Here is a 13,874-nt window from a genome sequence, read left to right on the forward strand (position 1 = left end):
CTTAATTCGGCAGGAGTGGAAAAGCCGAGGTCGAACGCGGAGCTTGGCTGGGGAAAAGGAGGAGTAAGTCAAAGAGCCAGCCCGTACCCCACCGCGCGGTTGCTGTAGGCTTATTATGTCACAAGCACAGACCGTGGCTTCCCCAGGGTTTGACAAGGCCCCTTGTTCTCGGTCTAATTCTACAGGGAAGGAAGCATTAAAAGCATACTACACGCCGCTTCTTGCCGAGGAGCTCTTGTGTGGTTCAATTCTGTCTGATTATTACCATTTTTTTTTCCTCCTGTTTTTCTTGAATCCTTCGTCGATTCTACTGAAAACGTTAGGTTTGAGTGTGCAGGTGCACTTTTTTCCTGAAGTGCAGTTTGTCTAATCTTCACAGTTCCAAATCACAAGAGGAAAAAAAAATATGTCGGCAGTCAACCGCACCCTCCGTGTGGCCGGCCGGTCTCTTCGCATCCAGCAGCGAAGCAGCTTGTCGACTTTGGCCTCGTTGAACAGCACCTCCGCACTTCGGCCAAGCTCCACCCCTCGAGGAGCTACATCTGCATTTTCATCCTCTGTCCGCACCTCCTCCTTCTCAACCTCTACAGCTCGCCAATCCTCAGCACCAAACATGTCTTCCGCAGAAGCCCGAGAGTACGATCCCGAGATTTCGGACATTGCCAGCTATGTCCACGACACTCCCATCGACTCTGAATTAGCCGTGAGCCAGCCCCCATCCCACACTCACCCCTGTAAACAAACCGCAAAACCCCGCACCCCACAAAGGTCGGTGGTTTTTAGGTAGCACCAACGCCAGGATTCAATTCTTTCTGTTGAGATTACCCGAGCAATGACGAAAATCGTTCGTGTTGAATTGACCCGAGGCTAACCGACGGATAACCGCATCGTCAGTTTGACACGGCACGATGGGTTTTCCTCGACACCATCGGCTGCGGTCTTGAGGGTCTCCGCTTCAAGGAGTGCACCAAGCTGCTGGGCCCTATTGTTGAGGGCACTACGGTTCCCAATGGCGCCAAGATCCCCGGTACCCCCTACCAGCTGGACCCGGTCAACGGCGCCTTCAACATCGGTGCCATGATCCGCTGGCTGGATTACAACGACTGCTGGCTGGCTGCTGAATGGGGTCACCCTTCGGACAACCTGGGCGCCATCCTTGCCGTCGCCGACTGGGTCACCCGTACCAACAAGGCTGCCGCCGCCCCGGGCTCCAACATCAAGCCCATTGCCGGCGGCAAGCAGTTCACCGTCCGTGATGTCCTCGAGGCCATGATCAAGGCACACGAGATTCAGGGCTGCTTGGCTCTCCTGAACTCGTACAACAAGGTTGGCCTTGACCACGTCGTCCTTGTCAAGGTCGCCAGCACCGCAGTCGTCTCCAAGATGCTCGGACTCACGGCCAAGCAGACGGCCGATGCCGTTACCCAGGCCTGGGTTGACGGCCAAAGTCTGCGCACCTACAGGCACACCCCCAACACCATGTCGCGCAAGTCTTGGGCTGCTGGTGATGCTTGCCAGCGTGCCGTCAACTTGGCCCTCAAGGTCCTCAAGGGCGAGGCTGGTATCCCCACCGTTCTCTCGGCCCCTGTCTGGGGTTTCTACGACGTGCTCTTCAAGGGCAAGAAGTTTGAGTTCCAGAGGCCCTATGGCAGCTACGTCATGGAGAACGTCCTGTTCAAGGTCTCCTACCCTGGTTTGTATTAGCCTCCACTCGAATCTGCGTCGCCCCTTGCTAATTTTGAGTCTCTGTCAATAGCCGAGTTCCACTCTCAAACCGCTGTTGAGGCGTCGCAAAAGATCCACGACCAGCTCAAGGCTATGGGCAAGTCCGCGGCTGACATCAAGGAGATCACCTGCCGCACGCACGAGGCCTGTGTCCGCATTATCGACAAGCAGTTCAAGCCCATGGACAACTTTGCCGACCGTGACCACTGCATCCAGTACATGTGCTCCGTCATGCTCGTCTTTGGCCGCCTGACGGCTGGTGACTACGTCGACGGCTCCGAGGCCGCTACCAGCCCGCTCGTCGAGTCCCTCCGCAAGAAGATTAGGTGTGTTGAGGACAAGCAGTTCACTGCTGACTACCACGACCCCAAGCTCCGCACCATCTCGAACGGCCTGACCGTTGAGCTCAACGACGGCACCTTCCTTGATGAGGTTGTCATCGAGGCGCCTCTGGGCCACCGCCTCCGTCGTGAGGAGGCCAAGCCCGAGATTCTGTCCAAGTTCAAGCGCCACCTGGAGGCTCACTACCCTGCCGCCAAGGTGCAGGAGCTCATCGACCTGGGCATGGATGCCAAGAAGCTTGAAGCCACATCAGTTGACGAGTATGTCGATATGTATGTTGTCAAGGACAGCAAGTTTGTCCAGTGATGGAACAAACCTAGGATGTTTCTTCCAATGACCAGATTATACTATACCATCTCATGTGACAATTTAGAGAGTTCGCAGGTTGATAGAGGCAAAAAGATTTCAGCGACATGTAACAGCCCCAGCCAAGTTCGAAGAGACGCATTCTATAGTGACCCGCCCAGAGTGTTCCGGTTAATGCCAGACTGTAAGGTACTTGTGTGAACAAAAGCACCATGTTTGGGTTTCAATATATTGTACGCGGAGGTGAGAATAGTGCTGCGATTGCGCTCATCTTGAGAGAAAAAGTAAACTTGAATTACAGAACCCAACGCCACAGAGAAAGGTGTTGATGCGATCTACTATCTTTGTCCCGCACCTGTGGGGGCCATCCCACTGAGAGAAAGGAAATTCACATAGTCGACACCAATATAGTCAAAACATGGCCAAAGAAAGAAATCTCATCCCATGAGAAAGAAACAACCCCAGATTGAATATACAGTTCGCCTAGAAGATAGAGTTGACAATGTTACCTCCGAACGTCGCACCTGCACCAAAGATTGCCGCGTTTCCGAACTTTCCTCCAATCTTCTTGCCCATCTCTCCCATCTTGCTGCCGCCTCCCTCAGCGGGCTGCTGGGCTTGTTGAGCCTCGGGCTGGGCGGGCTGGGGGTTCGCGATGGCCATGGGCGGTGCCGGGTTGTTGTAAGGGTTGGGGTTGTGCTGCTGCTGCTGCGGGGGGTAGCCGCCGCCGCCGTAGTAGCCGCCGGCTTGGCCCTGGGGCGGGCCGGCGTTGTAGGCGTTGTAGCCGGCCGACTTTTCGTTGGCGTAGCTGTCGTTGACGGGCTCGGGCTCGACGTAGTTGCGGGGGAAGATGCCCTCGCGGCCGGTGCGCAGGTTGCGGCCCATCCACCAGTCGGGGTTCATGTACCTTTTTTTGGGAGGGGGAGTCTTCAGTTAGCGATAAGAGTTCCTTTCCAGTCACCAATTAACAATATGGGGGGAGAGAGGTGAGAAGCATATAAAACCTACTCATGCACGGCGATCCTGTCATCGCGCTCAAAGGCGCAGTCCCGGACGTCGCTGCCCGGGTAGGCGTACAGGGCTCGGGCGTGGCAGAGGACGGGCTTGGTGGGGGGAGGCGGGGGAGGCGGCCTGCTGCCGGCGGTGGCGCCGGGGTTGCTCTGGGCGTACGAGGGCGGCGTGGCGTGGTTGTCGTTGATGCTGAGGTTGGCGAGGTCGTCGGCGGGCGGCGGGGCGCGCGTGGCCGCTGCTGCGGGGGCCGGGGTGCTCGAGGACGACGCCGGCGTCGCGGCCTCGGCGTTGCGCCGGCCGAGAGTGCCCTCGGCGGGAAGCAGGGTGTGGATGGAGTCGTAGGCGTCCTCGGTTATGACTCCCTTGTCGAGGAGGGATTCGAGTTCCTGCGTACGCAAGAGTGTTAGTGGGCTGCTTCGTTGGTGAAGACTTGAAAGTGGGTGGCGCGGGTGACGGCATAAAGCCATAGTGGCGTCGTACATTCTTAATGAGACGTAGTGACTTGTTTGTCTCGATGATCTGTTGGCGCTCTGCGGAAACCATGTTGGGCGATGTGGGTGGGCCGCGGAAAGCAGCACGATCTTGGGTTGTGGCACACGGATGCAGTCGTTGTCTAGGTCAAGGGGCGCGCGGGGAAAGTAGGTGGTGATTATGTTATGTTTTTAGTCGAGTCGAGGCAAAAGAATAAAAAAATAAAAAAATAAAAGATAACGTGGTCTAGTTGGTTTGTTTGAATGTTGGTTAAAAGTCGCAACGACATAAAACACGACTGAAAGAGAACAGTAAGGCTGTAGGAAGGAAACAAAGTTTCGAAAGTCGGATGGCAAGTTTCGGTGTGGTCTCGGACGTTCAGTAGGTCCTTGTGGCCGAGGGGTTGTTTCTGGGCAGCAAGTGGGCGGGTGCAATGCCTAGCGGCTCGCTCGGGGGCCCAGGGGTCTGGGCAGTGGGTACGGGGGTGATGGAACCCGGAAAGAGCGGCACATGGGAATCTGACCAAGCCTGTGTAACTAGGTAGTACCGGCTCCAGCAGCTGTCCAGGCAAGGTACCAATCGATGTTGGGTTGCACCGAGCGATTTTTCCCAGTGAACTGAACACCGATATACCAGTAATTACTTGCTTGCAGGAGTATGTAGGGTACATACGGTCATTGAGTAAATCAAGGGATTTGCTGTCCAACCAGAAATCACCTGTTCAGAAATGAACGCGCGTTCCACATAGTCTCAACTTTGGATACTACCTTGACCACCTATTCAATTATGGGAAAGGCTCTTTTGGACAGGATGCAACCAGCCAAGGAACCAAAATCCAAGGGATCCATAGTACTTAAACTGACTAACTATTGTTTGCAATCCCATTTGGACGCACTTATATAATTTCGCCTTGAAGTTAGATCTCAGCCCCAACATGTGACCGACGCAACAACATCATTGAATAACCTTGTGGTTCCTAACAAACATTTATAAATAAACATATCCGGACTTTATCCTCGGGCGCCTTTGATTGGCCGACAGTTTTGTTTACCTCTTGTGTCGTACAGATACCGCACCTCGTACATACAAAGTCCTGCAGGCCATATACAGCTTTTATTATTATCTCCCAGTTCTATCGGCTTGTGTTGATAAGTTGTTGAGAAGTAAGTTCGTAGTACAGCAGGCGCCACTCAGCAAACCAACCCGGTGCCATGTGTTCGCACGTCCCTATCCCAGCCAATTACACTCTCGGGATCATCCCTAGTCTTACATTAACCTCGCCGCCCGTATTCCACCGCTTCCACCCCTTTTTACTGTAGCGTAGGTATTATTTTTAACACGAGTTGATTCAGTTGATTCAGACTCCATAGCAAATTATACGAAAACCTGCCTAGGAACCCCACCAGCTAATTAGCAGCCAAACTCCATTCCAACGTCCGCATCAAACGCTCTCGGCAACGTACTTCAGACGACGGCCCGGGAGCCAATTCACCGTCGCCCATTATCAGTGACTTTTTTTTTCTCCTGCAGGCAGATATAATCGCATTCTCAGGACCGCTTTCGGAAAACTCGCCTCCCCCTTTTTTTTTCTTTCCCCGCCTAACCCCGCAATGGCAATCCTGTACTCGGACGCGTCGTCGCAGGCCGGCGCGTCCTCGACCGACGCGGGTCTGTTCTCCCTGGACCTCATCTCGCCCGAGGTCGCCGTCGTCCTGCCGGAGGGCTACAAGATGCGCTCGCTGCGCAAGTCGGACTACGACTCGGGATACCTCGACTGCCTGCGCGTGCTGACGACGGTAGGCGAGTTTGACCGCTCCGCCTTTGAGGTGCGCTTTGACGAGTTTGCCCAGTCGCCCGGCAGCTACTACATCTTGGTGGTGGAGGACGCCGAGGGGAGGGTCGTCGGGACGGGCGCGTTGATTGTCGAGCGCAAGATGTAGGTGTTTGCTCCATTGTGTATTCCAGAGTGTCAGGGGGGGCCTTTTGTGTCGTTGCGCTGCGCCTCTTTTGTGTCTTGTAGTGGGCTACATGTGCATTTTGCTGACGCGAAGGGGGGGGATGACCATCGCCGCCCGTCTCTTTTACAGAATCCACAGCCTCGCCTCGGTCGGCCATATCGAAGATATCGCGGTCGCAAAGGACCAGCAGGGCAAGAAGCTCGGCTTGCGCATCATCCAGGCGCTTGATTACATCTCAGAAAAGGTGGGGTGTTACAAGAGCATTCTGGACTGCAGTGAGAAGAACGAGGGCTTCTACGACAAATGCGGCTTCAAGCGCGCAGGACTGCAAATGGCGCATTATTACGACAGCAAATAGACTATAGATGATGCGGTGTAAAATGACCTTTATGATACTGTATGCCTACCCTGCACATCTAGGTAGCTGTCTATCCGCATGCCTGCTTACCTATTACCTAAAACTGCATATGCGGAATTATATGGAGGTCCCGCAGCCTCGTATTGTCACAACGGCTATCCAAGATATCGTTATCTAAACCCGACACAAGACGAGGATTGCCCGCATCATTCTTCTTCTTCCTGTGTTTCACACGCAGTGCGACTCTAGAAGAAAATAGATCCATGTAACATCAAACAGAATGTGGCACAGGAGGGGATATTGTCGTCTTGTGATGGACCCGATGCTGGACACGATCAAATAGTGTCCAAGCATACCATAACTGTATATGCTACTAAACTGGTCAATCACATATCTAACATCCAAATCGGATATGGTGTAGTGGCTGACATACGACGCTCTCAATAACGAGTATCCGTCGTGCCCGGGGTTCGATTCCCCGTATCCGAGATCATCTTTTGACTTTTTGCGTATCTTCCCTCCTTCTATATATTATTTTGTAAGTCTTTTGGTTAAATGAAGGAAGGCCTTTTCTTTTGTTTTTATTTTCATGATCTATCTGGTTTCCCTTTCCCTGAAGCTGATTCTACGACGAGCACTACTTAACTAAGTGCTACCAACAACTTGGGTATCTTAAGTAGGTGGTGCTTCAAAAAAGCAAGCATCGCAACTCAGGGATGAGTAGGTGGATTTGGTTGGTGGGGGTGATTGTACCTGAGGAGACTTAAATACACCACGTGGGTTATCCAATATCTTCGTCCTAGATGTGCATACAAACCTCGTGTCAACAGATCTTACGTCACTGCAGTAGGGCATATTTGACACACCCATTCACGGGTTGATATTGGAAAGCATCGGATCACAATTGCTCTGGACGAAAGGTTGGGTGGGCTTGTTACCCCAAAGGCTCTAGATCTGAAGCGTTTACAGTGGTATCCCAGATCAGATTCCTTGGTGGCATATCCTTTGTATTAACTGCTCCGGAAAAATGCACTACAATGACAATTATGCTTGCCCAAGGTTTATCACTCGAAACTGCACCAATGAGATTGACACACGACTGGATATTGTTTCAATACACTTCCATGCATGCTCGGGGCTCAGCAACCCATGCAGCCAAATCAGTTGGTTTGGATATGATTTCAGAGAGAAAAAAAAAAGAAAAGAAACTTTGATGCGAGTGACAAGAACGAGATGATCGAGTATCTCAGCATTGCAGAATAAACAGTGACACATACGCCCACTGAGCCGGCTCATACGATTTACCCCCAAACGCCATTTCTAAGCAGAACAGGACATCAAACAAAAGCGACTTGCTGCCGTGAATCATCATATCAACCCTCAAACTCCAGCTTGCCCTTGCCCGAAGGCCCCTGGACGTCGGCCATGGCTTTCGCGCCGGCAGCCTCGCCGCCACCGTCGGCCTCTGCATCCGCACCTTCCAGCAGGTCGCGGTCGCTTGACCTGACCGACTTGGTCGCAGATTTCGAGCCAGACGCGGCACCGATGCGAGGTGTCCTCGACGAGGAAGAAGTACCCCTGATGTCATCATCGTCCTCCTCCTCTTCATCCTTTTGCTGGTACTGGTACGGAGTCGCATTCTTCTCGAGTTCCTTCTGCGCCTCCTCCATGCGCCTCCGCACTTCGGCCGCAACCCGCATACCATCAGTGACGATGTTGTCCAAGACACCACGAACTCCTCTGCCGGCACCACCAACCCCACCAGCTCCACCGCCAAAGGCGCCAAAAATCGAAGAGGGCCCGGCTGAGCCTGCACCTCCACCACTGTTGTTGCTGCTGGGTAGACCCTCGACCACGTGGAAAGAAACTGGGAAGCTGGACTCGAAGAACTGCTCCAAGAGTTCATCCGCTAGGATTACCATTCTGAAAGTTGGTAGGGTGATGTGCAGCGGGTTAGAAGGGTCAAGCGCCACGTTCGCCTTTGCTTGCGACACTTTTCGTGACACTACGCCGTCATGTAAGGACGACTGGGATGACTGGGCTTCCGGAGCCGCCAGAGATTCTGCCACTGGAGGAGGCGATACATTCTTCTCCTCCTTCAATTCGACTGACGGGGTGGGCTCCCAGCTGGGTTCCGGGGTAGGCTTCTTCGCCGGCTTGAGCTGTGGGCTGCCCTCGGGCGAATCCATGGCCAACAGGTCCTCTTCATCTGATTCGTCGTCGTCGTCGTCGTCGTCGTCACCAATCGCAAACGCATCCGGATCGACCAGGTCTGGTGACAGCGGGGGCATAAGCGGCTCACGATGTTTCTTCTCCATGATTGGCGATTCGGCGGACTTGTCGTGGAGCTTCTCCTCGACCTTGTCCAGTATCTTTTCATGTTCCACCTTGGCATCCTGGTTCTTTGGGTGGTCGGGATCGGCGTATTCAAAGCACCTCCTTATGAATGCACTGATGCTGCCCAGGAACCTCTCGTTGACCGTGGGACCGCCCATGGAGCCATCGTTGGCTCCGGTCGCGTCACCTGCAACCTGATGCTCCGAATAGCCATTCAGCGTGGCTGTCGAGCCTGAAGGACTCAGCGTACCCTCGAGTCCTCTTCTAGAGAGAAACAGGAGTGCCTCCGATATCCTCAATATGCCCTCGCGATCGACTCGTCCATCGCCGTCGTCATCGTAGAGCTCGAACAAGTATGTGATGGTTCCCATGATGTCCCGCTTGCCCTTGATGCGAGCCATGCCCGTGACGACATTCTGGAGCGTCAGAGCTCCAGCCGAGTCAACATCCCACTTTGCGAACAAGCGCTGCAAGAACTCGTGGTCGGCAGGTTCCGGTCCGTTGCCCCAAGGCGATAATTGTCCAGCGCCCAGCCTCCTCAAGCTGTTGTAACCTCTGTCGGGAAACGTGTCTCTACGGGGCGTCGTAGGCGAATCCGACATGGCCCATTTTGCCATGGCCGCCAGAAACTCGCGGAACGCATCATAGTCCATCAAGCTTGTGCTGGCTCCAAGACCGACGCGGCCCTTCTCGACCTTGGGCTCGTGGACGCGGCCTCGGTTCGCTTTGGCGCGTCTTTGGTTCTCCTCTTGTATCATACCCTCGCGTTGCTGCCGCTCGTAGAGGACCGTGTAGAAGCGGTCGTAGAGCGCACTGAGCTCCTCCGGGGTTAGCAGTTTGCTGTCAGGTCCCAGATTCCTGATGGCTGTGCGTTTTGCAAAGTTTTCAATGTTGTTGAGAACCGCATCCTTGTTCTTGAGTCGCAACTCTGTGATGCTCGCTTGTGTGATTCCCGCAAACTCCTTGAAGGCAACAACCATGAGCTCCTGGAAGCGGGTGACTGCGCGCAACTTTGGATTTTCAGATCGAGGATGCGCCGACTCGTCCAGCCGCGCAAAGTAAGACTTGAGGACCGAAATAAACGCGCCATCGTCCGTCGCGTCCAGCAGCTCCTCGCCGTTGATGCGAAGGATCGCGAGGCCGACTTGGAACAAGACCTTGGGTCCCTCGACAAAGAAAACATCCAGGACCCTAAAGGCGAAGACGAGGGGCATCGAGTTGATGTACAGAGACAAGAACCAGGGCAAGGACACCACCGAGAGCTGCACGTCGCTCTTGACGAGGTGCTCCCACAAAATAGGCATCGTCTTCTCCACCAGGGACTCAAAGACCTTTTGGTCCAACAGAGTCCCGTACATGGTCGTCGAGTAGTAGCCGGGCACAAGACGATCGCAGAGCGCCGTCAGCAGGAAGAAGGCCTGTACCTCTGACATGTAGATCAGCAGGGCTGCCACCACAATGTTCATGGCCTGGCAGTAACCGACGTCGGCATTCACCCAGCTGTATGCCGTGAGAACTCTGCGCAGCCTGTTGATGCCAATCTGGTCTTGGTAGCCCGGATATTCGGGTAGGCTGCGGTTCAGATCCTTCTCGATCTCGTCGATAGCCAGCGATTCCTGTCCCGAGAACTTTTCCAACGTCTCCTCGTACATGGATGGGTTCTCCAGCCTCAGGTAAACAGAGCCAGAGGTGAGCTCCCACATCTCGCCTCGTAATCTGTTTGGGAGACCGACCCGGATGAGTTTGTGGAAGGTTGGTTGCCGCAGTAATGTGAAGTTTCGACCATTGTCTCGAAGATATTCGGCCCACAGTCGCATCTTTGCCCTATCTCGGAGCTTCTTGGGGTCGCCCGGGTACCGGAACTGCAGGCCAAGACCGGCGTCTGGAGGGCTCGCTTCCTTTTGGTCCTCGGGTCTGAGGAGGTATTCCGAGTAGCACTCGGCAACAACTCTTTTGAGCTTTGCTACGTTTCCAACACCCGCCCGTAGGCCCTTTTTCAGCCCGTCGCAGAAACGCTCGCAAGCCTGCCGAGAACCGGCAAGCTGCACTGTTATTCTTTGTTCCTTGACCTGGTTCTTGCCATCCTTGTTTGCCGCCTTATCCTTATCCTTGTCCTTGTCCTTGTTGCCAGACTCGTGGAGCAATCCGTTCCACGTCGTGATGGCCAGGGCAAACTGCAACCGAGAGAGGACAAATGATTAGTTCTACCCTGGATTTTAGTAAACTCATGGCCGTGGCGCATACCTGGTAGTTTTGGCTATTTAATCGTTCCACCTTGCGAATGGCGCACAAGGGAAACGTGAAGCCATTGCCGCTTGGTCCTCCGCCATGTGTCTGGCCTGTAAAGATGGATGAGCTCGAGGTGCTGGCGGACTGCAGGAAACTCGAGGCCGTGGTAGAAAAGCAGATGAAGGACTCGGACAGGTGTAGGCGGCCGACATAGTGCCAGCCCATGTCGGCCGTCTTCTCGCCCTGGGTGACATTTGCGGGCGGGATATTCAGCTCGGCGGCGATCTCGTAGAGCGGGTGCTGCGATGAGGGCAGGCGGAACTGATGCTGAAACAACGTGGCCTTGGACGGGTTCTTGTCGGACTGGCTGAGGTTGAGGCCCTGAGTCGGGTCAAGCAGCTCCTGTGCCTTTTGCACAAAGCTCGAGATGTTCCACATGGCGACGACGATTTTTAGTTTCTCGACGGGGCCCCTGGGGAAGAGTCTCAGTTGAATTCCTCGGTCGGGTGCATGACCCTCCCCTTTGTTTGGTCAGACAGGGCTGAGATGAAGATTGGCAGGGACTTGGCAGTGGGCGTAAGCGTCGCGCGTCGGATGACCAGACGGAATTGGCTTGAATAGACGGTTCGCTGCGGTAGGAGAAGATGGATGGATGTGCCCAAAGGGTGTACTTGTTCCAACGACGTACGATGCGTGCACTTTTTGAAAACGATGGCGGCGGGCCAGTGCCGCGACAACACGAGTAAAAGACAAGCAATGTAAGAGAGATTGGGGGTGTGGTTCCAAAGAGGGGGGGGAAAGTGATTTGCTAAAGACGCATTGGACGCCAGACAACGCCAGGAGCGTTATAATTTAGATGATGGACCGTAGATGTGTTAGATACTTTACAGTACAGCAAGCAAGTAAGTGGGTTGGAGGTTGATGCGTGAATGGGTTTGGCTACAATTGGGTTCCAGGGTGTCGTCAGGAGGATCAAAGGTGGGGAGCTTCAATTGCCTCCTGGTGCTTTGCTTAGGTACCTTGGGCACAGTATGCACCGTACCTACGCTACAGTAGTACCTACTGTAGCTGGCTGAGTGAGGTGCGAGCCCTGAGTGAAGTGGTGCCTGTGCTGCTCCTCCCCTGTAAGTAGGTAGGAGCTCCACAAGGCCGCGTGCGTGGCATGCCGGCACGGGTTCGGTTGATGGATGGGTCCAGCCATTGCTGAGCCTGGTGCAGTTTTTTTCGGATCATGACTTGCAGAGGCATGAGCACTTTGGAGTAACAAGAACATCTACCTGGGCTATCGCACAACAGAAAAACAGTGGAACTAAAGGTAGCTGAAAATGGCAGTGCCATGCTTATTATATGAGTCCTTTTGGATAACCACAACCATACAGAAATCTTGAGTCGCAAGTTATGTGTCGTTTAGATTTAGCATTAATAACCACCTACTCTTCTCCTTAACTCAGCTCGATTTTTGAGCCACACGCCTAAAACTACCCTGTCCACTTGCCAAGATAATGCTGAGCAACATGCCGAGCTCAGATATTTCAGATGTGTCTTTTCCATTTTATCTGCGGCCGCTGCAATATTCTCCTCGTCAACAATCCATACACGTGGAAGCAGCCTCTGTGTTAACGGTTTTAGCGCTCGTGTCTTGTCCGCACAGCTTTGCATCCATACCAATGATTAGCCAGCTCTTTTGTCCGAACAAACTACTCCACCACACTGCCTCGCCTTATCAAAGTCAATTCCCAAAGTCTTGCGGTTCAAGACAAAGTTCGCTGATCTCCCGAGCTGATAGAAAGCGCACAAGGTAGATGGATATATTGGGCGGACAGAATCTCGCAAGGATGTCTCAAATGAGGGCTGTGAAATAGGGACCTTGGGAGGCTAATTATCTCAGGTCCAGCCTTGGAAGGACGGAAAGATGATAATTGAGAGTCGGCGAGAAACAGCCCCTCGGGCAGTAGCCGCTCCCAGCATAGCCTCGGATCCTTTGCTTCCCCTTGCAAAACAAGTGTTTTTACTTTTATAGTAGTACAGCCCCAGGAGTCCTGATCATTTCTCAGAAAAAGTAAACAAATAAAGAAAGAGGTCCGGTCTGTAGTTAAGAGGGAATCTGTCCCGAAGATCTACGGCGTATATGAAAATTTGTCCAGTGTGTTTCAGGCACCTGGCATATCTGGCGTGAATTAATATCCGACGGTAGGCCGCCGTTGGCAGGCATTAGGCTGACTCCAAGAGCCGTCACATTAGGACTGGATGTTTGTGCGGACCCTTATGCGACGTCATAGGTACAAGTAATAACACTGTAACCACCTCAGTAGTTAGTTCTACCGGTAGTCGTGCCGGTAGTACAGAAAAGCTGCTTCAGCCAGGGCAACTTGTCAGTGTCGTGGCTGTTTGGTTTGACATCCATCTGCACCGCACTGTCTCCCAGTCATTCATTCATCCAACCATTCATCCCACCTGACATGGTGTAAGATACTGGGACCCCGGAACTCGGAACGCCAGGAAACATGAGCAAGGGAAAAAGAGAGACACAAAGCAGGTGACCGCGATTCGAGCAGCTGAACCCAAAACCACCAGATCAGTAACGAACTGTCGGAAAAAGATGCGGATCACGGGAAATTCAACCCTGGGCTTTTGGGGTCTGTTGCAAAACATTACAATATGGTGATATTAGGACCGAGGGAAGGGGGTGGCTCAGGTTTAGGGGGGGCCCTCTGACAGAGTGCGTACGTGACGGATCAGGACTACTACAACAGTCATGACTTGACGATCGGAATATGGGCACGGGGATGAAATTTTGAAGAGTGTGTGTTTAGAGATCTTTTTTAACGGATAAAAAGAAAATGGCGAATCAAGGAGAAAGGGAGAAGGGGGGAAAAGATGAAATGGGGTGGAAATGAAAATGGAAATGGAAATGGAAACAATGGATGAACGGAGCAGGGACCAGCTCGCAAATGGGTCAAACCAAGCTAGAGTCAAGCGGTGGCCTTCGTCACGGGTATCAAACCACTCGTGCCGGAGGATAAAAAAGGAGAGAACTGGGCTATGTGTTTTGTTCTTCTATTAATAAGATTAAAATTGAATGGTCTTGTACAGACTGAGTACTGCAAGGTAGCAAATATGTTTGTGGTCGACTTGAA

General features: G+C 53.2%; 5 protein-coding genes and 1 non-coding gene across 6 annotated transcripts; 4 read left to right on the forward strand and 2 right to left on the reverse strand.

The window, feature by feature from the left end:
• The first annotated feature begins 182 nt into the window (after positions 1-182).
• On the forward strand, positions 183-2,709 carry MGG_02836 (2-methylcitrate dehydratase). Its single transcript, XM_003720854.1, has 3 exons — positions 183-703; positions 895-1,693; positions 1,757-2,709. Exons 1-3 carry the CDS (start codon positions 407-409, stop codon positions 2,371-2,373), a joined length of 1,713 nt encoding a protein of 570 aa, XP_003720902.1. The 5' UTR covers positions 183-406; the 3' UTR covers positions 2,374-2,709.
• Positions 2,612-4,257, reverse strand: MGG_02835 (uncharacterized protein). The gene is made up of 3 exons (XM_003720855.1): positions 3,865-4,257; positions 3,382-3,770; positions 2,612-3,280 (listed from the first exon to the last, which is right to left on the reverse strand). The coding sequence occupies exons 1-3, from the start codon at positions 3,925-3,927 to the stop codon at positions 2,857-2,859; spliced, it is 876 nt and encodes a 291-aa protein (XP_003720903.1). The 5' UTR covers positions 3,928-4,257; the 3' UTR covers positions 2,612-2,856.
• Positions 4,258-4,760: 503 nt separating this feature from the next.
• MGG_02834 (glucosamine 6-phosphate acetyltransferase) lies at positions 4,761-6,575 on the forward strand. Its single transcript, XM_003720856.1, has 2 exons — positions 4,761-5,791; positions 5,943-6,575. The coding sequence occupies exons 1-2, from the start codon at positions 5,466-5,468 to the stop codon at positions 6,169-6,171; spliced, it is 555 nt and encodes a 184-aa protein (XP_003720904.1). The 5' UTR covers positions 4,761-5,465; the 3' UTR covers positions 6,172-6,575.
• A 2-nt stretch (positions 6,576-6,577) lies between these two features.
• Positions 6,578-6,660, forward strand: MGG_20300. Its single transcript has one exon. It is a non-coding gene; the product is annotated as a tRNA-Glu (tRNA).
• A 402-nt stretch (positions 6,661-7,062) lies between these two features.
• On the reverse strand, positions 7,063-11,693 carry MGG_02833 (GTPase-activating protein GYP2). Its single transcript, XM_003720857.1, has 2 exons — positions 10,753-11,693; positions 7,063-10,682 (listed from the first exon to the last, which is right to left on the reverse strand). Exons 1-2 carry the CDS (start codon positions 11,173-11,175, stop codon positions 7,545-7,547), a joined length of 3,561 nt encoding a protein of 1,186 aa, XP_003720905.1. The 5' UTR covers positions 11,176-11,693; the 3' UTR covers positions 7,063-7,544.
• MGG_17954 (uncharacterized protein) lies at positions 11,449-12,408 on the forward strand (the record flags this gene model as incomplete). The annotated part of the gene is made up of 4 exons (XM_003720858.1): positions 11,449-11,495; positions 11,628-11,639; positions 11,806-11,861; positions 12,042-12,408. The coding sequence occupies 4 exons, from the start codon at positions 11,449-11,451 to the stop codon at positions 12,086-12,088; spliced, it is 162 nt and encodes a 53-aa protein (XP_003720906.1). The 3' UTR covers positions 12,089-12,408.
• Positions 12,409-13,874: the final 1,466 nt, after the last annotated feature.

This window comes from Pyricularia oryzae, chromosome 7, assembly GCF_000002495.2.
Source record: "Pyricularia oryzae 70-15 chromosome 7, whole genome shotgun sequence".
Classification (NCBI taxonomy): Eukaryota; Fungi; Ascomycota; class Sordariomycetes; order Magnaporthales; family Pyriculariaceae; genus Pyricularia; species Pyricularia oryzae.

Bases quoted from the DNA above. Each gene is read 5' to 3' on its own strand.
- MGG_02836 (XM_003720854.1), top strand. From the start codon at position 407: ATGTCGGCAGTCAACCGCACCCTCCGTGTGGCCGGCCGGTCTCTTCGC. The intron at 704-894 runs GTGAGCCAGCCC...CCGCATCGTCAG, and splicing joins CCATCGACTCTGAATTAGCC to TTTGACACGGCACGATGGGT. The intron at 1,694-1,756 runs GTTTGTATTAGC...CTCTGTCAATAG, and splicing joins GTTCAAGGTCTCCTACCCTG to CCGAGTTCCACTCTCAAACC.
- MGG_02835 (XM_003720855.1), bottom strand. From the start codon at position 3,927: ATGGTTTCCGCAGAGCGCCAACAGATCATCGAGACAAACAAGTCACTA. The intron at 3,771-3,864 runs GTACGACGCCAC...TTGCGTACGCAG, and splicing joins CACTACGTCTCATTAAGAAT to GAACTCGAATCCCTCCTCGA. The intron at 3,281-3,381 runs GTAGGTTTTATA...TCCCAAAAAAAG, and splicing joins GACAGGATCGCCGTGCATGA to GTACATGAACCCCGACTGGT.
- MGG_02834 (XM_003720856.1), top strand. From the start codon at position 5,466: ATGGCAATCCTGTACTCGGACGCGTCGTCGCAGGCCGGCGCGTCCTCG. The intron at 5,792-5,942 runs GTAGGTGTTTGC...TCTCTTTTACAG, and splicing joins TTGATTGTCGAGCGCAAGAT to AATCCACAGCCTCGCCTCGG.
- MGG_02833 (XM_003720857.1), bottom strand. From the start codon at position 11,175: ATGTGGAACATCTCGAGCTTTGTGCAAAAGGCACAGGAGCTGCTTGAC. The intron at 10,683-10,752 runs GTATGCGCCACG...TCTCGGTTGCAG, and splicing joins TAAATAGCCAAAACTACCAG to TTTGCCCTGGCCATCACGAC.